The sequence below is a fragment of the Pollicipes pollicipes genome, unplaced genomic scaffold (genome assembly GCF_011947565.3).
Source record: "Pollicipes pollicipes isolate AB1234 unplaced genomic scaffold, Ppol_2.1 Scaffold_3087;HRSCAF=3621_pilon_pilon_pilon, whole genome shotgun sequence".
NCBI lineage: Eukaryota > Metazoa > Arthropoda > Thecostraca > Pollicipedomorpha > Pollicipedidae > Pollicipes > Pollicipes pollicipes.
In genome coordinates, this window is record NW_023596225.1 from 29,644,520 (window position 1) to 29,668,440 (window position 23,921).

The window sequence follows — 23,921 nt, forward strand, 5'->3', positions numbered from 1 at the left end:
ATAAAGATGTAAAGTAAAGTAAAGTACAATGAAAAGCACATATGTACTTTATGTAAAGTATATGTACAATGTACATACAATGTAAAGATACCAGCTGGTTGTGACCTTTTTGGGATTCCGTTACAAAAAGACTGATGAAATAGTTATTTTGGGCACTCATTCGTCATATTTTTGCCCTCGGGCTACAAGGGGGTGAGGCATCAGACCATACGTTTCTTAGAAAAAATTCAGAGCGGTTTTGTGCACGTTAATGACATTTTGTGTGAATGACTGAATTATTTGTACACATGTTGCAATACATGTGAAGTTTCTGAATTCGACGGTTGATGATCTACGGCGTCTTTCGTCGACGTCATGTAAGTTACATGCTGCTTGAAAATGACAAATAACACCTATTGAACACTCGTTATTCATGCCTCCATACCTTGAACGAAATCATCGGAGCCGTTGCATCATCATAATTTGGTACTATTGTTCACGTTCAACCCATTATTTCCTATTCCTACTCAACTCACAGTTTGATATTGTAATCTCGCCTGATGTGGCCTACCATGACACGAAATAGAAAAAGCGAGGTGTTTCGGGTTAGATCGAGCTCCATTTTTTTCAGCATTTACCCGCTACAAAGTTCGTGGATGGGATCTGCTTAAAATCGTTGAGTTTAAAGAAATTTGGTTCGCTGTGTCGGTAGAGTTGGCAGCTCAACGATACAAGTTTGAAATTTCCGCTTTGGAAAAAGAGCTCTCGCTCTGTTTTGTGGCATCCAGAGTTAGCGAGTTTAAAAAGACCCAAAATATTTTGCACTGGAAAGCAATAAAATTCGGCTCAATGACTTCACAAAACGGCCTAGTCATGCGGCCTAATCTGCACACCGGTAAGAGCGTACAATAAATTTGTGTGGTCGCCGCCTGATTCTCGGCGAAGGCTGCTGGGAGAAATCTACCCCCATCTCCTAAAAGTTTCCAATTTTTCACTGGTCGTGTCATTCCTCCAGTCTATTCCCAATTGCCATCGACAGCCCAATGCAAATAACTTTGTCTGCATGGTTGGTATAACGTGTGATCCCAAATCCTGGAAAACGTAGGGTCATGACCCCAAATGATAATGTACTGTCAACGTCGCTGGCCTAACCGTTGATTTTCACACACAATATCGTCTTGTGCATAGCATATTATAGCTCATAGTGTCTTGAGATATTATATAAATATTTATAAATGAATACATATGCATATAAATGCACTTCAAACTATCAGTCAGCTTTGCTACTACACTCGTCAGTGATGCTATTCATATCATGAACATTGCCCAAGCCAGCTTCACCTCCAGCCTGAGCGATATGTATTAGTCGGCCCTGGCAAGGCCATAGGAAGCGCTGTAATGGTACTAACGCCATCGGGGGTTTTGGTGTGCGCCGTATCAAACGTTAACTGGAACTAGAACACTGGTGCTGAGCCCTTGAAAATCTACACCTCATTGCTCACGTCTTCGGATAAGTTGTCGGGATCGGTATCTCATGCTGATAATAAGTAGGCTACTTGGCTACGAGAAAAAAGAGCTAAGAACATTCGCCTGACGGTGTTCCCCAACTCTAACCAGCAGAGGCAGCCCCCAACACGGACTGATCATGAGCTGAACAACTCCTGTCCGACAAATTCCAACTGAGCACGTGTGTGTCAGAAATGAGCCGCCCGTCCAACCAGCAACGACCTTGGCAGAACGACATGCCACTGGAGTAATCCTTTCCATTGGGTACCTCTAAGCCGGGGGTGACCGAAGTCCTTTCAAATCCTTATACGAATCAATACTCATGTCCCCAGTGGGCCTGGGTGTAACCTTGCTGTTCATGGGTATGTTGTTGTACTTCAGCACTTTGGGGCACATTTTGTCCATGGTATTTAAGCCACGAAAAGGGGAAATAATTCCCGCTTACATCCCAGTGATTCCCGTAAAGCTCCGCTTCCACAACCATGTTTTGCTTCCTTCAGAAGCAGACTGTGTGTTTGTAGAATGACCTATTCACAAGGCACTTGTCCTTTGGCTTCCCAGTTCCTTTAAACCAGCAACGAAACAAGGTCACAACGGATCATACGTGTCTCGAACAACACCACCACACGATTCGCACGATTTTAGAGTTGCCTTTGAAAGGGACCGGTGCGTTCCAGAAAGTGTGCTGAGCCGAACTATTTTTCTCATGCCAGTTCTTTCCATTCATTTTTCATAATTTATGCTAACGAACAGTGGCTGGGTCATGCCGCCCTCCTTCGCCTTTTCCCACGCCCATGCATCCCTCCGCAAAGCTTCTTTCCGCCTTGCCGCCTTCCAGGACACCGTCGGAAAACGGGTGAGATGCGAGAAATTACGGATATTGCCAGCAACGCAGCTCAGCTACGACATTCACGAGAGCCTAGGCGCTTTCGTCGCCCGCAGTGAAAGTGACTTACGAGCCATTGCTGTCCTCATAGATTAACAACCCGCACAAATGTACGTGTCATGCGGAGCAGCATCTCGGGCAGATTGAGGCTATGCGAGCCTGCCGGCAGTGGTGCCCGCACTCGTGCCCTTCGGATGACCTCACGTGACCCTGACCTGACCTGTCCAGGCCAGGACACCAGGGCGGGGCGGACGGGCTCATAGATGGTGGTGGTGATGGTGCAAGGCGCACCAGGCTGATATGGTGTATGCCAAGTGTAACCCGTGGTCATTGCGAGTTGAATTAGATGTGACCGTCCTGGAGTATTCTCTAGCATTAGCACGATTCACTCGATCGCTTATCGTAGTTCGTTTGATTTGCTTGTTAAAAACAGACTTGACTCTATGCATAAATAAAGAAAAGTTATGCACACCGTAGCACTTGCTGCACACACAAGCAGTTTCGCCACCAAAAAAGAGGGCAGTGCTGCTACTTCCACCGACCATCTGGGAACACCGGGGAAAAGAAGCCACACTAGCCGCTGGCCTGGCCCTCTTTGCTGGGCTCGCGGATACGGCTCGCCGCTATCGGCCCCATCTATTCCGCCTCCGTCCGCATGGGACGGCCGAGCCGCCCTTCCGTAAACGGTCCCCGGCGGCCGGACCAGGACCATTCCGCGGTCCTTCGGCTGAGCTTCCCTCGAGGGCCGATTCAGAGCTCAGCGGCAAAGAGCGTCGGTTTGATGTCCGGCAAATCGGGTCGACCAACGCGGAAAACTGCGATAGCCTGAAGAGTGGGGGACAGCTACGCTTCTTGTCGGCGGCGGCCCACAGTGTCGACGGGCCTCGCGGATCGACAACAGAGACGCCGTGCAGTCCCCACCTTCCGACCCTTTCCCTCCTTCCTCCGCCCATCCGTCACAGCCGGCACCTGAGTTCCGGCCTGCGTCGTGAGTCCTCGTCGGCGCCGGCCGGCGTCCGGCAGCCGTGTCCAGACTCATTTCCGGACACCGGGCACACATAGGGCGCAGCTGCGGTCCTGCCTGTGCCCGCCGTTCGCCGCGCCGGCGACCGGACGGAGTCGAGGGCGACGGCCGTGACCCGCGGCAGGCCGGATATTGCCCGGGCGGGGAGCGGGGCCGGCGGCAGGTGAGCCAGGCACGGACCGGGCGCTGGCTGGCGTCACGCAGACACGGACCGAGCGCTGGCTGGTGTCACGCAGACGTGGACCGAGCGATGGCTGGTGTCACACAGACGCGGACCGAGCGCTGGCTGGTGTCACGCAGACACGGACCGAGCGCTGGCTGGTGCCACGCAGATACGGACCGAGCGCTGGCTGGTGTCACGCAGACGTGGACCGAGCGATGGCTGGTGTCACACAGACGCGGACCGAGCGCTGGCTGGTGTCACGCAGACACGGACCGAGCGCTGGCTGGTGTCACGCAGATGCGGACCGAGCGATGGCTGGTGTCACGCAGACGCGGACCGAGCGCTGGTTGGTGTCACGCAGACGCGGACCGAGCGCTGGCTGGTGTCACGCAGACGCGGACCGAGCGATGGCTGGTGTCACGCAGACGCGGACCGAGCGCTGGTTGGTGTCACGCAGACGTGGACCGAGCGATGGCTGGTGTCACGCAGATGCGGACCGAGCGATGGCTGGTGTCACGCAGACGCGGACCGAGCGCTGGTTGGTGTCACGCAGACGCGGACCGAGCGCTGGCTGGTGTCACGCAGACACGGACCGAGCGCTGGCTGGTGTCACACAGACGCGGACGGAGCGCTGGTTGGTGTCACGCAGACGCGGACCAGGATATTCGTCGAGATACGACAATTTTAGTCGGTTCTGAATGCTCCCTCAGGGCGTAGTCGGACATTTTGGCATGTCGAATTCGCCACAGGCCTTCAGGTAAGTCGTCAAGATGTCGGTCAGATAGACGGGAGCCAACGCCTTGGAAAAGGTAGCCGTGCAATCTGACGTCGCACTAACCTGGACTGAGTGTCCGTTATGAGGATAAGATCAGAATTGGACGAACCTCACACTGTGATATCGTTGAAATGAATTACAGAGCTAAAATAATACCGTAGAGAGACGTCCCATTGTATAGTTGTGGAGAGTCTCCCACTGGAGGAGTCGATTCGACAGAAGCCAAAAAAATTTGTAGCCAATCAGTCTAATGTCCGTCATCCCACAGCCGGGACTAAATACGACAAAACGTATCGAAAACATATTATTCCGCTGCCAGCGCGCCACATAGCGTTGTGCGCGAGCATATGTAGCTATACATAGGCATATACATATAGTTGGCTTGTATCATTCTGGTGAGGGCGTTTGGCTAATGCATGTGTGTAGCAGGGTGGCGTTAAACGGGAACAGTAAAAGGACGACTCAAAAGAAAAAAAAAACATGAAAAAGAAAACAAGTGATGCGTGCGACGGCTCTTCGCAAGGTTATCACGCATGTCTCGCTTATTTCGATGCAAACGTAAGTAGTTCTGTTGCCGCTTTACCAAGTATTCTGTCCTAGTTGGTGATAGTATTTGGGGACACCAAAGTCTTCCAGCATGTGCTTGTAAGCACAAGAAGACTAGCTCTGATTCATGAAGCCTGCTGGCAGCGTAGGTGTACACCTATTTCTGGCACGTATTACAACAACCTCTCTTGATCGATGCAAGCAGGGAATGACTGGCATATCTGTTCGTCCACAAAATAATGCAGTGAGGTGTCATAGAGCAATGGGATGATATATGCATATATGTGTATTTGTGTATACTTATGTATATATATATATATATATATATATATATGTATATTGTATATGCGTACACCTTTCCTCCTTTTCTCTTCATATGATCATTACCGTTCCCCATACATTGATGGCACTCTCCTCATCTTAACGGAAGTGTCCCACCTTTGGGGCACATTTCAAAAGTGTGACCTCGTGAAATTTCAGGACTAGTTACAGCTCATAATAGCACTGGGTAGTGCCTTTGCAACACCATCACAACATGATAGGGATATCAATTTTGATTATTTTTTCGAGTGAGTTACATCGCCAACGCTTTTTAACAGCATTGTGTTTCATCTCTGCAGTCATGACTACCGTCGTCATGACAACCACCGCGCGCATGTCTACTTATGTTATAAAAAAAATCGTTCATCATTGCCCTAGCGAGCAAGATGTGGCTACCGAGAAGTTGGTTGGTTGAAGTTTGAACAATTGCGCCACGTGGATCATGCTCAAATTTCCTTGTTTTTCAGTCTCATTCTCAAAGCCAAAGTAGGTCTCGAAAAGAGCCACTGTGGTACAAGCCATGGGGGGGGGGGAGAAATCAACGTTGTGCTACGACATTTTGTTCATTTCGCGGGACAACAGCTTCATGTTCGTACATATTTTTGTCTTATCAGAGTTTTCAAGCATTCGTAGTATTTACTGCACAAACATTTGGACACACTTGTGTGTTGAGAGCATTACAGTAAAAGTACACTGGAAAAAGTAAAGCGAATGAAATGTATTACTTTCATAGTGGTGAGCATAGAGTTGAATGAGATTTCTCCCGCAGGGTCGGTTACTTCGAATCAACATTCTGACCTGTCAAGAAGGATTTCGAGAAACTGATCATTATTGATCAATTCGTACGCGTCTGATATAAAAATTAGTGAAAAGTAAAAAAGATGGGATGCTTCCTCTAAAGAACCAACGCGGGAGACCTTTTCCTCACCAGCCCCGCCGGCGACCTGTCCGGGCGGCGACCTCGACGGCGGTCCGGGTCCGCTGACGGCGCCCGAGGCGAGGGATCCTCCCCGGCCACGCCCAGTCGGCGGCGGGCGACGGTGTCACGCGAGGGTATCGACACCGAGCCGGCGACATCACCCTAGGGGGGGGGGAGGGGGAGCCGCCATGGCCGTGCGGAGCGGTGCTCGTCCGGAGCAATGGCACGTGACGTCACAGCGCGCTCACAGCTATTGAGCACAGATACTCGATTCAGCAATAGACCGAGACGCCACTTCTCACAAAGGGATGTCCTGACGGTAGACCAAGGTACTTCGGAATTTGCAGCTGGTGTGTTTGTGCCGAAACTTCCTTTGCTAACTCAGAATCCGACGAAAAGCGCGATTGTTCATATAATTCGCCGAAATCAGCCGATCTTTCATGGGCAGTGACAGCTCTGGCTGACCAGCTTTAATGCGGTGAGCCTTATGAGACCCGGGCGGGAAAAGGGCTGCTTCCGAAATGAGAGAGCTGGCTACCGACCACGCATGGCCAGATATCAGGCAAAGTGGCGGAGCAAAAGTTATGACAGCAGAGTGATCCCGTTACTTGTAATTGAACTAAGATATATGTGATGTCCCCTCTTTTGAAAACTGGGGTGCGGTCGGGTCCGAAGTAAAGTACTCTTGAGGAGGTCAATAAGTACGTCCCGCCACGACAAACAAGAGATGAGGAATACCGCTGGCTTCGTCCAAAGCAAGACGAACGGCCACTCGGTCCAGAGCGACGGTTCGCAAAGGCCAAGAGACCAATCGCAGTCGGTAGATTGGACAACTTCGCTCCAACACGGCTGCAGGGATCGTCCAGGAAGTCTGGAAGTCGCCTTCGCCGATAAGTGGATTGGACAGCGAGTGGACACTGCCCCCCCGGGACAGATTCCCGCACTGCCAGCGTTCGGCCGTGTCCCAACGGTCGCCACCATCCACAGCTCTCACATAATCAGGCACCCCGAGCGAGCATGACTACACGGGGTACGTCGTCACGCGACGGATATCGATGGGTGCCTTTGCAATTGTCATCACCGCGAATCAAGTTCGTAATCGAGTCATATCGTTCCACCAGAATATATGGTAACTAGGCTAACCAGATTCCTCGGTGGCCTGTTTTACGGTGCATTTAAAGTTTGTGGCCGACAACACGGCGATCCCTCACGGAACCGGAACCCCCTCGCCGCGAGCCCGAGCCGCTGCTGGAATTGCGTTTGGAACCTACGACTAGAGTGTGTCTGGTGGTCGTGCACGCAACGATACATGCACGCAGTGGTTGGGGCCCTTGATGCGAGCATTTAGCACTGTTCTGCACTGCTCCTCCGTACGATACGTGCATTCATTGTCAGGAAGGACCACATTTCGTTAAACTTCCTAACATCTAGTATATTTTTCATTTCGGTAGAGTAATGCTCATTTAGGCGGGCCAGTCCTACAGCTTATTTGCTATGACTGAGAATACTGGCGTATAAGAATTTTCAACAAGGTCGACAAGTTGGAGCATGCCGATTTTGTGATTCTGTTGCCATATGACACCGCAAGGCTCAGGCTGTTTTTCTTCACGAGCTTGGCGAGGAGCATTCCTTTCCCTTTTCCTGTCGGTACAGCATGGTTTGCTGTCCACCTACCCGACCAGCCGGTCCAGGTTGATGACGTCCGTGTTGTTGACGATGCCCCACACGAGCTCGTGCCGCTCTTGCATCACGTGGGCGTAGACATCGCGGAACTCGGCAATCTCACTGGGCAGCTCAATGTCCTGGAATATCTGGACCCGGGACATGGTCAGGGCTGAGTGCCCATCAAAGTGGCGGACCACTGGTGCAGCACTCATGCATCACATGCCTGGGCGCGCCACTGCCCGGCGGCACAAGGCGCCAGGCCGGGCACGTCCGACCCGGCCATGTGCAGAGGCGCGCCCAGGCGGGTAATGCGGTACCATACACTGGCTTTACACAGCTGTTTGCAACACATCCATGTAGTTGCGCTATTATACACCATAAAGCACCCAAATTGGTAACTCGGAAGTGGAAATGCGCCACCTCCCTTGCGAAGTTAATTAAATGGACTATCGCTGGGCCTGTACCGTGCATTGATGATTTACTTTCACTGCGGGTCATTTATCACACCACCACCACCGTCGTAACGCGGGCAACTAGCGGTAACAAGAGAAACACGGACAGGTGACCACCGGTCGTGCGCAAGCAGCGCCCAAAACGCGAAAATGTTAACTTATGACGTCTTCACACGGTATCACACGGTACTTTTCACGGCACCACCGCATTCGCGCCTCTGGTAAGCCAGGCTTTGCAGCTGAAGCAAGTGAGTGAGTCCAAAAAAAACTGAATGGCCGAACAAGGATCGTTTTCGTCTTCAGCTGGCTTGCCCACGCACAATGCGGGCCATTTTGAACAGCCGCAAACACCGATGATGGATGGTACGCGATCAAAACACATGATGGTGGGAAAGGGGTAGAGATGATCAAGTTATCAGGGCATGGAATAATAACTGCAGCGAGAATACTATGATGCTTCGGGAGGAACAGTTTCAGCAACTAGGTGATCTTCCTGTTTAAGTTAGGTTACGGGAGCTCACTTTAGCGACCCTTAGAGTCATTGATAACTGTATTCGTGTAAACCTAAAAGTCGCCGTAGCGATATTGCCAGCCACGTTAGCGTTATTGCCTCCACGTTTGCATCGGAGACGATGCTAACAAGAAAACAGATGTTTGCTGCCAAGCAGATTGTGATCAATTTGGAAATTGAAATAAGGTAAAGAAGTCGAATGAACACTAGGCCTCAGAATGGCAAAAATAAGCACGGCATAGTGTAACTGTGTAATGAGCAAATAAATAGTGTAACTGAGCAAATGGGGTATAATTAATTACCTTAGTTTTATGAAAAAGATAACCTGCAGACACACACAGGTGGAGGCTGACATGATGGAAAACTCTTTTAAAGATCAGAGAAGCGGCTCAATGCTACCCAAACGTAAGGCAGGAGATCAATTAAATTACGGAGTGTGAATTCCGTCATCACAAACTTTGCGGAGCTCTGAGGCTGTATGTAAGCCCACCAGTTCCCAGAGGTTGCGGCGCCCGGTGTGACCTGCCGCCTGGGGCTGCCCAAACCTGTGCTGGTCACACGACAGCCAAGGTCGATGCAGATCGGGAGGGTCCGGGCTACCGTCCACCAGCTACTGGTTTATATACTTAGACAGAACATTTGAGTGGACATGTGTTTAGGATCTAGGCATGCCTACACTCTAACTTAGGAAATAGTGCATTGAGCTTGAAAAGTGGTGCTAAGCCATGACGATGCAACTTCGTCGCTTAGCATGCTGGGCGGGCTCGTCGAGCGAATCCTGACTTTACTACTCAATCGTGGGATTTCAGTTTAAGGGTAGAATGTTGTGGAGAAGGCTTAGCGTACCGCAATGCTCGGCACGGTTTGCTATGATGGCGATTGATACTTTTAGTCTCACGGGCTACTAGGACGATGTAGAGATGAGATGCCTGCACTAGCTGCCATGCGGAGTGGGTTGTGAAGTGGTCAGGACCTGAACCAAAGACGATGGGTCCAGGGCCGAACGTCATACCCGCTTTACTACCATAGTCCCTTGGCACGGTCCCGTCCCCGACCTCATCTGACCTCGAGCGGCCGCCGCCACCGGCTGCAGGCCATCCCAGTCAGAGGTGGCTAGAAAGCACCGAAGAGGCTGGAACCCGCCCAATCCGTCACGAGCAGGGTGGTAGGCAGGCGCTCCAGCAGGTTGAGTTTCGGGGACGGATTGCGGTGTTCGGACGCGCGGTCGGGTACCTTGGCGCCGCCGGCGGTGTAAACGATGAGCAGCAGGATGAGGCCGAGGTGACCCCCGGCCTTCTTCAGACGCTCACCGGCCCGCCACCGCCAGGAGGACGGCCCGTTGACCACGGAGAAGCTCACCCGCCGCCGTCGCCGGTTTGGACTGCCCATGGTGACGTCATCTTGCTCGCTCGGTCGGATGATAGGTCAGCGGGCTGGCGCTGCAGACCGAAGGGAGGGGGTTAGAGGGGGAGAGAGAGAGAGAGAGAGAGAGAGAGAGAGAGAGAGAGAGAGAGAGAGAGAGAGAGAGAGAGAGAGAGAGAGAGAGAGAGAGAGAGAGAGAGAGAGAGAGAGAGAGAGAGAGAGAGAGAGAGAGAGAGAGAGAGAGAGAGAGAGAGAGAGAGAGAGAGAGAGAGAGAGAGAGAGAGAGAGAGAGAGAGAGAGAGAGAAGGAGGAAGAGAGAGTCTAGTGACGCCATTGCGCTTGCTTGGCCTTGTAGACGGTCAGTTGGTTGGTACTGGAAGCGGGAGAGGGGCGAGGCTATGTGGAGTCAACTCTAGTGACGTCATTGTGACGTCATTGTTATATGAGCGGGACAGTCGGAGACATCGGCCACTCGCCAAGCTGCCACTGGTTATGTTTGGAAAACTAAGAGACTGGCAGAAATCGAATGAGACAGTGACAAACCAACAATATACATTAGCTTAATGGAAGATAATTCTTTTCATCGCCCCATTTAAATGACCAGAGCCGCCACCGGCATTGCCTGACCTATCAATTATAATATCCGTTTAGGTTCCCTGATCTGCAAAATTCCTTGATCAAACGGTGCTACGTCGCGTGACCGACGAAATTCGGCGAGGACGCCGCTGACATTTTTCATTAATGAAACAGCAGCCTGGTCTCCACTCATCGGCCGACGGCCGTGTGACGCGGCGCAGCCCTCCAGACGTAATTAGATGGCAGAGGCGCGCGATCCCGATGCAAATAACGGCATCTCGAGCCGGGCCCCGGGGCGTAAGGAGAGTTGGAGGCGCGTCCACTGCAGCCAAATAGCACCTTGGTCCACACTCCCTGCAGCTCTAAGGCCTCGTTTTCTGCTCCTGGCTGTGCGTCAGCGTCCTCGAAAATGGTGCTGGCAGTGTAAATAACTGGCTTCGTACGAAGCTGGCTGGGCTAAAAGCCAGCCGACAGGATCTCCAAATGAATCCTTGGTGTCAAAGAATATCACTTTTCACATCAGATACCAATTGCCAATCACCCAATATCAGAGTAGCCAGCTGACAGAGCAGCCAGAGCTCTGACCGGGTCCGATCAAATCTTACTTCTCTCACAAAGGAAACGGTCGGAATGGAAGCACGTCCAGCATGTCTTCCAGTGCCTTGATACCTTGAAAAGGAGATATGTGCGGGTGGCTCCGGTGAAAAAGGACCAGAGGTGATGGGCGATGATCGGAGCCATGTCTGCTTCCCAGAGAAGAGGTTTAAAGCGACTAGAGCTGACGAGCGGTGATCAGAGCCATGTCTGCCCCTCAGAGAAGAGACCAGCCTGATTAGAGTCATGTCTGTCTCTCAGAGAAAAGGCCAGTCTAATCAGAGCCATGTTTGCCCCTCAGAGAAAAGGCCAGCCTGATCAGAGCCATGTCTGCCCCTCAGAGAAGAGGTTTAAAACGACCAGAGCTGATGAGCGATGATCGGAGACATGCCTGCCCCTCAGAGAAAGGGCCAGCCTGATCAGAGCCATGTCTGCCGCTCAGAGAAGAGGCCAGCCTGATCAGAGCCATGTCTGTCCCTCAGAAAAGAGACCAGCCTGATTAGAGCTATATCTACCCCTCAGAGAACAGGCCAGCCAGACATATCAGCCATCCACCTGTCATGTCCACAGATTAGACCCCTGACAGGAGATCCCTGATGACCCAGGGAAGGTCAAGCTAGATCACCCGCAGAACTGGTCAGATCATCCCATCGCTGAACAGCCAATCAGCAGTCAGCACCTTCGTGACGTCCAGTCTGACGGCAGACCCATCCGGGCCAGCCTTCTGGCAGCCCTGTCGGCACCAGTCCGCCGCGGCGGTGCCTTTGTGAGTGACCCAGCCTCGAGAGTCCGCGCTGGAGCCAGCCGGCCGCATCGTTCCGGTCTGGCTCCGGCGGCCGCGGGCGCCGCGGGCCGGCGAGCTGCTCCAGCGACAGCTCTCGTCCCCAGACCGGAAGGCGGTCGTTGTTAATGGTGCATCCCGGCCCGCCCGCGTCACCGTCGGCGGCGGCTGCAGAAGGGCGAGGCGGCGGCCGCGGCGCTGGCTCAGTCGGCGTCGCGGTCACGTTATGCTGCATATTTATTGGTTTTGTCCGCTCCAGTCCATCACATTCCTCTCAGCGGCCTATACTGATAATGATTGTATGGTTTTATAGCTCATAGCAAAGCTCATTAGCGGATCATCTTCAAGCGACGGATCATCAATTACAGAAACATTCGAGTTCATCACCCATAGTTTCCAGCTGCCCGAAATGAGAGACAAACACTCAACGATGACCTTGCCGAGTCGGAGCCCATCCTTTTCGGTCGATCACCGATCTCTCCAGCTATGTGCACTACAGATATACCAAACTTGTGCCTGCGTCTGCGGCGCCACGCTACCTCAGACCAATTAAGAACGTAGTCACGCTTTCAATATTGCTAGGGTCCAATTCACTTCGATGCTGCATGAACATAAGCCAAAACCAGTCCAATTTTGCGATAAATTTGTCGGACCCAGAGCTCGCTGACCCCAGTGATGGCCACGCTCATGTGATTATGGTGGCCGCGTTATCTTGCCAGTGATGGCTACGCTCACACGACAGTGATGTCTACGCTCACTTAACAGTGATGGCTACGCTCACTTAACAGTGATGGCTACGCTCACTTAACAGTGATGGCTACGCTCACGTGGCAGTGATGATTACGCTCACGTGACAGTGATGGCTACGCTCACGTGACAGTGATGGCTACGCTCACGTGACAGTGATGGCTACGCTCACTTAGAAGTGATGGCCACGTCCACATGACAGGTGACGGCCACGTTCACGTGACAGTGATGGCCACGTTCATGTGACAGTGAAGGCTACCCTCACATGACAGTGATGGCTACGCTCACGTGACAGTGAGGACTACGCTCACGTGACAGTGATGACCACATTCACATGACAGTGATGGCTGTGCTCACGTGGCAGTGATGGCTACGCTCACGTGACAGTGATGACCACGTTCACATGACAGTGATGGCTGTGCTCACGTGACAGTGATGGCCACGCGCACGGGGCAGTGATGGCCACGTTCACATGACAGTGATGGCTGCGCTCACGTGACAGTGATGGCCACGTTCACATGGCAGTGATGGCTACGCTTACGTGTCAGCGATGGCCACGCGCACGTGACAGTGATGGCCACGTTCACATGACAGTGATGGCTACGCCCACGTGACAGCGATGGCCACGCGCACGTGGCAGTGATGGCCACGTTCACATGACAGTGATGGCTACGCTCACGTGACAGCGATTGCCACGCGCACGTGACAGTGATGACCACGTTCACATGACAGTGATGGCTACGCTCACGTAACAGCGATGGCCACGCGCACGTGACAGTGATGACCACGTTCACATGACAGTGATGGCTACGCTCACGTGACAGCGATGGCCACGTTCACGTGACAGTGATGGCCACGTTCACATGACAGTGATGGCTACGCTCACGTGACAGCGATGGCCACGCGCACGTGACAGTGATGGCCACGTTCACATGACAGTGATGACTGCGCTCACGTGACAGTGATGGCCACGTTCACATGACAGTGATGGCTACGCTTACGTGTCAGCGATGGCCACGCACACGTGACAGTGATGGCCACGTTCACATGACAGTGATGGCTACGCTCACGTGACAGCGATGGCCACGCGCACGTGACAGTGATGGCCACGTTCACATGACAGTGATGGCTACGCTCACGTGACAGCGATGGCCACGCGCACGTGACAGTGATGGCCACGTTCACATGACAGTGATGGCCACGCGCACGTGACAGTGATGACCACGCGCACGTGACAGTGATGACTACGATGAGGTGACAGTGTGCGCTGAGTGTCCTCGTATGACCTCTGAGCAAACCAGCACACTCGATGCTTCACCGATTTTTAAAAATGATTTTGCTACGAATACACATTTCGTTACAGCTCTTGTACGAATAGCAGCTTTAACAATTTGTTGGTGCGGGAAGTAGCTCCGTGACATCGCTCTGAATGGGCCACTCAGCTGCAGCTTGGACTCGTCCTCAATAAGACCTTGACCGTTCGCGAGCCGAAGCCAGACGCGACATCAGCTGATTTCACGCTTTGCTAAACCCTCTCGTCCGGCGGCAGTGGTCACCATTTGTTTCCATGAAATCGCATAGAACCGAGGACGAACGGAATCTCACCATATCCTGCTCGACCAGCATTTCCATAATGGTTTCAAGCAGGCTTTTGTGGCTCTGCCCTGAAATGATATGCAAGTCAATAGAAGCCACTGCTGCTCACGCACGAACGGCTCTCCACGGCTCTCACAGACGTCTCGTGTTGTCCTGTGCTATCATCCGACCTGTATTTGGCTGTCACTGCCAGGTAAGTCCGTGCGATGTTGATGCTGCTGCACCGTAATCCATTAGCAATTTCAAGCTGTGCTTGCGTGAGTAACTGCTAATGTTTCATATTTTAGCCGTTCTGTTGGCCAGGCCGTGACTAGCGACCACGGCAGCGGCCAAATGATGACTCTACATCAGAACAAAACTGCAGGCTTTTTCAGTGATGAGCACGTGAGACAAAATGCGAGGTTGTCGTGACACGACCGTGGTAAGTTTGGGAGCATTGCCACCCATATCCCTTGCATATTGCTCCTTCTTGTTGAGTATTGGCCACATTGATAAACGTCGGTTCTCTTTGTTACTTCAACGCATAAGAACTGCGAGAAAGAAATGCGTGCCTTGTCGTGCGATGCTACTGATCTCCGCATTGATTATTTTCCCGGCACCTTGTGTGTGGGCGCTCGACCAATGCAAACTGCTTTATGCGCCCCCCCCCCCCCCCCCAGTCTCCCGGGTTCGCCGGGGACGAGGGACAAGGGGGGACCTACCTTCCCAATAATTCTGAAAGTTGGCATGACAGCTCGGCTCCCTCCCCAAACTCATTTCGCGAAACTACAACCCTGGAAGCAATATAGCTCTTCTGTCCATGCGTATTGCTCATGCAGTGTTATATTTGTCAATGTCGTTGCTTCAGATGCTTGTAGGCTCTTGTACGGGTTGTAGTTTGGCCACACGAAACATGCTGAGTTGTGGCAATAATTGATAAATACAGCACAGGCATTTACCAAATAGGCATAACATAGGCATATGTCACCTCGTTTCCTGACGCCCAGGATCATGCCGCAAGTCCAAAAACAGTCGCTCTGAAAGATATCCTGCGTGAATTTTGGAACTGCTGGGCTTCCGAACGAAATGATGCACAGTTACCAATTTTAACAACTCTGCTGATATTTCACATGTCAAAACACGTACTGCTTTGAATAATTCTGTCCGAAGAATTGTGACAAACTTGTATGTGACTGTCTGAAACCGAAACGATCAGCATCGGTTTTCGGTCGTCCAAATATTTACACTCCTATTGATATCAGTAGCCAGGACCCGCTGAGCGCTTCTGGCACTGGCGCCAGCGTGCTACCAGCTGCGGTCAGCGCACACCGGCCACCCGCAGCACACACCCGCAGCGTCCTCCCTGCAGACACCGACCACTCGCGACACCCTCCCTGGCAGCTGACGAGACGACCAAATGGTCCGTGTCGGCGGCCGGTGCCCAGTCCGGCCCACGACGAGACCGCGCAGATATGTCTCCATCGGGCGCCAGATAGCGCGCTAACCAGACCCAACGACGCATTAGCGGCGGCGGATACGTGCCGCGCATTCGTCTCACCTTGCGGCGGCGCGGCGCGCCGGGCGCCAGGCCGGGAGCCGGGCCCCGGGTAGGCTGTGCCGCAGTGCTCCGCAGCCCAGCGGGCTGGCATGACACTATGCTCGGCTCTGCGCCGGTGCCACGGCACCGCTGGGCGCCGCGGTACACCGCGGTAAGAGGGAGGGTCGTTTGCCCGGCAGCATCGGTATGGTGTGAGTTGTCTGCCTGAGTGGACGGATAGTGGATGTCATGACTGCTAAAAGCGCTGGAGGATTGCAGGGCTAAAGCATCCAGTTCTCGTGCTGGGGTCGGCCCAGCTCGGCCCAGGGTGGCTGGCTGGAATCCGGCGACTTCTGAGCAGCTTACGGCTTTACCCATACGCACGCATGAAGCTTCCTCGCCAACAACGCATGCTGGCTCGGAAAAAGTCCCTTTGCGACAAGCTTTTCGGTGCTTTGTGATAAGTTGATAATGTAGTCGAGTCGTTGGGTAAACCATGGACGTAACCAGCACTGCGATCGGTTGATCCCGGACCCAACAACTGTTGAGCAGAATGGATTGTTTTGTGTTTTGACCGCATGAAATAGCATTGAACCAGAAATGGACCACATTAACATTTGATGCGCTGTCTCGTCCATGGGGTAGATGGGAACGGCGTATTTTAACAGTAATGGAAACAAACACGCCAGGGTTAGACGTAGATGCTCCGTAACTGCCAGCTACATTTGCAGATTTTAGAGGAACCCCCAGGCAGTAAAAACCAGGCCTGCTCAACAGACCAAATCAGCAACAGCAAGCGATTCCAATGCACGCATTTCAAGGACGCCTAGAACTGATGCAGCAGGGAATGCAGGCCATTGGTAATCAACAGACTGCTGGCCAGGCTGGCGGCTGAGGTCATGCGTGTCGAGCAGCGATGGATTCGGTGCCGGCCACCGCTGTGTCGGTCCGCCCGCGCCGTGCCAGCGCGGTGACCTCGGCACCGCCCCCAGCCAATTGCTGGCGAGGCGGCGAGACGCTCCCCCGTATTGCGGCAGGGACGAGGCCACCAGAAGTGACTGGGGGGCGGGCGGCACGTGACAAGGCCTCGACAGTATTTTGACACAAGTCCGTATCGGGTTTCTCAATCCATTTTCGTAATGCATGATGAAAAATGGATGAAACCGCTCCCGCTTTTCACTACTGCTGGAGGGTCGCAGCGCGTCTGCCTCAAGGCACGGAGAGGAAGAGTTGGTCAATGGAGAGAGCTCAGTGTCAGCAGCTGATTTATTGAGAGGCACTGACAAATGGAGGCTGAGTGTATCCGTCAGGATTGTGCTCACTTTAATCAGCGTTCATCTTTGCATATGGCGTACTTTCCGATCGATTCTCAAATGTTCATTACACAACATGGTTGACTTATAAATGTTGTTGTATGGTGTGAATTACCAGCTAAAAAAGAGCTATGTATATTTTTATGGTAGTGTACTTTCACAAGCAGGCAGATAATATCGGACGGGCCTTCTTCAATACAACGTTTGTGAATCCCTATGTTGAAGCCTTCCACGAGTTTTGGTTGCGATAAAAGTATCTGCGCCACTTTCAATCCCGAGTCGTCGAAAGCAGACTCACCTGTCGTCGCATCTGCGCTAGCACAACACCCGCCGGTCCACTCAAACAGCGTGGGCCCGTAAGACCAGTGTCCGACTGCAGTCATCGCCGGCGACAGGTGACGGCGTTCTCCCTCACTCCTTGCCATGGGCTCGGCAAGAGACGCCACTCCGCCAGCCCGCGCCGCTTCCTGGCACGCCACGCACGGGACCAGGGGCCCTCGCTGTCACGCAACACGTCATCGCCGAACCACTCCCTCCCGTCCTCTTCTGCCATGCGGCGCACGGGCCAGCGGATCGCCCCCCCCCCCCCCCCCTCCGCTCTGTCATGCGGCGCACGAGCCAGCGCACGCTCGCCTGCTCCCCGCGGTCTAGTCCCCGCCCCAGAGTTGTGGCGATAGGCGCGCACACCAGAGAGTGTCATCAGCGAGCACGGCGACCCCAGGGAGCGCGGCGTTCATATTGCCCGGGGGACGCGTTGCGCCGGCGCCGGTCGTCGATGAGGCCGCAGTGACGGCGTCAGGCGCGGCTCCGAGGAGGGCGACACATCCCCGGCCAGCGGCTAAGTGTCCGGCGCCGGCTGTCGATGAGGCCGCAGTGACGGCGTCAGGCGCGGCTCCGAGGGGAGCCACACATCACCGGCCAGCGGCTGAGTGTCCGGCACCGGCTGTCGATGAGGCCGCAGAGGCGGCGTCAGGCGCGGCTCCGAGGGGAGCGGCACACCCTAGGCCAGCGGCTGAGTGTTCGGCGCCGGGTCTGAGATGCCACTTCTCAAGCAGCGGGGATGAGCGTTGGCTGACAGGGACGGACTCGATGCTCGGCGTGGATAGCTGAGGCCCCTCTGGATCGGCACTACCAGACCCTTCAGGGCGTGGCCCTGCTCCGGACACTCGCATGTGCGGAATGGCCAAAGGAGGGCTATACCGCCTATGTGGTGATTCACATTTCCTGTTTTATTAAGAATTGACTTCCCATGCTGAGATGTTTTCCCAAAGTCAAACCATCTTAAATTATGTGGTGCAATGCTTGCAGTCTGCTGGGAGACGCAGCGCGCAGCGTCGCCACATCTGCGCTAACCTCTCACGCTGAGATGTTTTGCAAAAGCCAAACCATCTCAAGTTATGTGGCGCAGCGCTCGCAATCTGCTGGGAGACAGTCATGATCCGCAGTGACATGTTTAAAAGCGGCGAAGGGACGACAAGAGCCAGCCGGGGCTGAAGCTCTAGTAACCCCATCCCTACCCCATCTCATAGCGTGCTGATAACGAGGCTTGTGAACTCGCGGACTATTGCAAAGCTATTGACGCATTCCTTCCTCTCTTAGGGTAAGGCTCTCCTTCGCCTTTACATTGCGTGCTAGCTTAAGGGAATGAAAGTCCACAGCATAGTAAAAGTTACCCCCTATACTGCAATCGCTATGAATGCTGCATCACTTTTCCACTTTCACATCCTATTGATATCATATATATCTGTATATATATATATATCTACATATATATATATACAGATATATATGTATATATATATATATATATATATATATATATATATATATATATACCTCCTATGGTGGTGTGGCGTACCGTGTATTTGATTTAAGGACTCGCGTAAAAATACTGATGGTCACGCCTGAGGTAAACGCAAAGCACATCGCAGCTCTGGAGCACCGGAGCTGGGTAGAGCTACAGGCTGTGCGTGGACCGGGTCGGAGGCGGCGCGCCGGGTCAGGACCGCCCCATCCCGGCTGGCCATCGGCGAGTTATGCCCGGGGGCCTAGCGGGCGGAAAGCCGTTAACGTCCGACGACCGGCGGACGGAGGCAGCCAGCGATGCCTTCCGACTCACTGCGCTCAGATGGTGGATGTACGAGGGGCGCCCTCCCGGAACGGCGGAGAGCGGCAGAACCGAGTGTGGGCGGTACGGTGGTCATTGTGCAGCCAGCACCGCTGGGCAAGAATCGGCGGATTTGTAAAGACGAGCCTGGTCAAGTAGATAAATGCTCACGCGACAAAGTTACACGCGAGTACAGATTATTAGCATTGTAAGGGGTAGACACGTGTAGGATTTCCCGATGGTGGTGGGGGTAAAATTAAAAATGTATTGTAGAAAAACCGAGAATAACGCGTCGTTGGCTCGCGGGATTTCTTGCATAGCGTCTTGCAGTATCGCAAGTTTTCAGTCAAGTTATTTCTACATGCCTAGCCCAGTTTCTCATTGCCGAGGTGTGTTTCAATGGATATTGCTGCATATAAAATTCGATACTGGGTGCACGTGCCCGCGGGGTCCTTTCCTCCTGAATATACGCCCCCGCTAGAGAGCTTTGAGCTACGCTCTGTAGCAGGACCAGCCAGTCCAACTCTACGATTCATAGCAGCGTATGTGCAAAGCACCGTGCAGCCACCCTGTCGTAAGCATGTGCTGGTCCATGACTCGAACTGTCCGTCAATGTCCTGAGAGGCGTTGACCGGTGACATGTGTCGCGTCATAGCCAACCGAACAGTATTCTGGTGTGCCCGCTTCGCCGACGATGGCCAACGCTCCACGACGCAGACCTAAACAGAGGTAACGCAACAGTGGTGCCGGCGAATTTGGCGGCAGACAGTCTCAAGAGTCAGGCCGGGCCAAGTCCAGCCTGAATGGGGCGTAGTCATCAGGATCCCGCGGCACGTCATTACCCTCATGAAAAGAAGCGCGGTCGTTAGCACAAAACACCGGTGGAGCCGCCAAAGCTCGTCCATTGTCCGGCGGCGCGAGGCGCAGCTATCACAGCCGGCCATTGCGCTCGCCGAGGTCGGATAAGGAGGGGGGGGGGGGCTGGAGCAGGGGCGGAGTGTCACAAAATGAGCTGGGGGCTGAACAGTGAAAGACGGCTCGGCCTGCCCAAAAAAGCGTCAACAAACGGCTCATTTCCCGGATCTTGACCATGTCATTGTAAAAGTTGGGATGGGGATGGAGTTCAATTTGCCAGCACTGACCCCCTCCCCTCCCCTCCCAGCTCAATAGGAAACTGCACCCTGGGGCGGGGAGCTGTGCAGTGACGTCTCAGGCCACCAATATATCCCAGGCTGGTACAGCGCGTGCGCTCAAGCCTTCATGAGGTGTGGTTTTTGTGCACAATGCGTTGGTGAGTGATTTATGATTAATGTGTTCAGGCTAGTTGATAATGAGATTTGTGTCATGCCAGCCCATGCAAACGGGCGTGCATAAACAAGACGTTTAAGATATATAGCAATACCTTGACGCCGTTGTCAAAGCTAGCCGCTGGACATTGTAAGTCATATGCATAGACAATTCACATGGAGCCATGTGTGACCGAATCGACCCAGAAAATGACATTGACATGGTGACATGTATTTTGCGTTTCCGTGCCATCTGCTGGCCGGACATCTATATGGGCCAGCCATTACTGCTGCAGTATTTGAATGGGGTGCATTGGGTACATGGCAGGTACATGGTCTAGCCGAAGGCCGAAGCAGAAGACCATTATCTCGCGTCCCACCGCAGCCGTTCCATGAATGCTAAGTGTGCTGAAACCGAAAGGAGCCCGACGCCACCAACAGCCTGATGATACCTTATCCTTATAAAACCTTATAAAACCTTATAAAACCGTATAATACCTTATAAAACCCGGAATCCCCATTGTCTTTAGATGATTACTTAGCACAGAGGACGTGATTGTCATGTGGGAATCCACTGTATCGCGTTTACTGTGCCCAGTTTTGAAACCTTGTCCGTGACGAATCGATCGTCACTGCAAACATCGACAGTGGCGAACCGCTTGGTGGAAAATTATGAGTGAAGAAAAAGTCTAAGAGCCTGCATGTGAAAAGGAACGCTTTTACGCCCATCCCAAGAGCGCAGAAGATAACATCACTGGAGAAAAATTGAAACATCACGGTAAGATTACACCATTGCGCACGGAAATGTTGGTTGCATTCGCAAAATAAGGTCATAAAAGCTCAATCAATCTCAATTGACTGCAACCAATGGTAAGGGGAGGCTGGGGGAAGTTGTATCCTGTCCAAGTAGAATCAGGACGATTTATTCTAGATTTATGCGACGAGTGGCAGTCTTGAGTAACTCAGCCAACGCACAACAGCTCTTGATCTTTCAGCGTCATATTTTCGGGCGCACACGTGCACGCGTCTTGAGGTGAACGAAACACATCTGTTTATCATATCGTTGAAAATTTTAGCGATCGGTACCAATGTGAAGTATTTACGGCATAATTAGATCAATCTAAATGTCATACTGAGTGGCGCAAAATTGCATTTGTCGCATATGCTGCAAAGCATTTGGCATCTATCAGTAGCATATATATATATATATATATATATATATATATATATATATATGTTGACATCAGATACCATATCAGGGATATCAGGGTTGGGCGAACTCTTTTCCAAATGTCGGGCGGTACATGTCGTATCAGCCGCGCATGAAACATGTTGTGGCGGTGATACAATGTACGGACAATGCGTCACTGGCTGAGATACCGTCAATGACTGGCTAGCATGACGGTCATAAATTATTGACATCCAGACAACAGGTTCACACGCATATTGCCTGTGAAAATCCATCATTTTTACCCGGGCAAACGAAACTGAGGTGGCAGTAGGCTGTAAAACAAACACTGACTGATTAAAACGGCAGTGACCTGTCATGTTGCAACCACGATGATTTACGAAAAAGCGCAGACGAGCCCCCTTGGTCTACATGTCGTCATGCATTCACTTTGCTTTAAACGCAGCCTGCTCTGTGAAAAACAAACGTAAGGACAACTTTTCCCACCATGTAATACCATTTATCCAAGGGCGGGGCAGGCTGTCTAGTTTGAAAACGGTTCATGCAGAAGTCATTTAAAAAACAACAAACAAACATGACACGATCTCCACAATTTTACCGCTGCATATGAAGCCGAAAGTTACAGCAGGCTGCAGATATAATAATCTCAGTAGAAAAGCAGGGGCAGCTCAACGCAAAAACTGGCACAACTCTCCTTGTTCACCCCTGCCTGAGCATTTGTTCCTGAAAACTTAGTGTCGTAAAACATTGAACGATCCGTTCACTTACAAAATTTCCCATCGTATTTCACTCACTTCTTCGGGAGTTCGTGTATCTGTCGACGGCGATGTGCACAGCGGTGTCACTTTGCATGCTTTTGGGGACCTGATCCTCACTCCATGCTGACTTGAACCGCTCAACGCTGTTTTGACCCCACCTCACGCTACCCCCAGCACAATGCATATGAACAATAAGGGAATACTGGGCCAATAAAATGCAGCAAGTGTCTGAACTGCTGGTACACTAGGCTCTCAACGCGTCATGATCTATACCATCATAATCATACAGCTCCATTACCACTATCACATCGGCTTCAAGTGGGGAATTGTTCCTTGACAACAACACAGTGTTGAAACCGACCAAATCCTCCTTGTTAATTACAATTTTTAAATTGGGCGGGCAAGTTAGTCGCCGAAATACCGGGAAAAATTCGACTAGGAGGATATGTTAGGCTAACTTTATTGGCTCGCCCGCCCCCCCCCCCCCTCCCCTCAAACGGTTCTGACAAGTTACAGCCCTGGATGTGCGTATTAGGGAATTCCGTGCCGCGCGGTTCTATCATGCAGAATAAGCATTTCTTGCATCGACACCCTCGGGGCTGGTGCTGGAAAAAACTAAGTGGCTGTTGTATGCTGTGTGCCTGGGCGCCAGAGCTCTTCAGCCGTTCGGAATTAGCGTTCAGGGCAACAAAAAAAAATCCGAAAAATTAATGACGGCAGTGACCCTTGTGGCCATCCATACGTATTCTCATCTGTTCAGTTATAGACACTACAAGTACCAGCTGTATCAGCTGTAGACACACTTAAACGGGTAAAAGCTACCTTTAAACGAGTTTAAGATTCCAGCGCCACCGGTGCGTGTGGAAACGACTGCAACAAAGCAGCATGACCGTGCAAAAACTGTCCCGAGGCACTCCGACTCACTTTAGGTCGCTCATGTCTGAGCAGCTGACAGTAGAAGGCACTCCGCACGCGTCCTCGCCCGCAACCAGGCGACGTCACGAGCGTGAGTTCAAGCGCCGGTCTCCGTCCCCTCCAGTTCACTTGTCTCTGCCGAGGGCGGTTCACTGTAGATCTGCACTCCGCCGTCGGCTCACGTACTGCCCCACCTCTGACCTGTGACCCCGCCGACGGCCGCGGGACGTCTGATCGCCGCTGGCAGGCGGCCCACCCGGCAGAGGGGGTCGGCGCGCGCCACAGGCCGCGTATCGGACGGGAAATGACCCGCCCGCAGAAAAACCGGCCAGGGCGCGGCGCGCGGTACGGCGAAACGCGGCCGCGCTGGGAGGCCGCTCCGGGACGGTCGCGCGTCTGGAGCGGGACAGACGTGGCGGCAAACTGTGATGGAG

The 23,921-nt window shown here is 52.6% G+C and overlaps 1 protein-coding gene across 1 annotated transcript in view; it reads right to left on the reverse strand.

Annotated features, from left to right (window-relative positions):
* Positions 1-23,689, reverse strand: part of LOC119090579 (TWiK family of potassium channels protein 7) — a 41,479-nt gene extending 17,790 nt beyond the window's left edge. Inside the window, exons 1-3 of the mRNA XM_037213408.1 lie at positions 23,497-23,689; positions 9,981-10,186; positions 7,794-7,930 (exon numbers count right to left, since the gene is read on the reverse strand). Coding sequence (XP_037069303.1) covers positions 7,794-7,930; positions 9,981-10,136 — 293 coding nt within the window. The 5' untranslated portion in view covers positions 10,137-10,186; positions 23,497-23,689. The remainder of the gene's footprint in view (positions 1-7,793; positions 7,931-9,980; positions 10,187-23,496) is intronic.
* Positions 23,690-23,921: the final 232 nt, after the last annotated feature.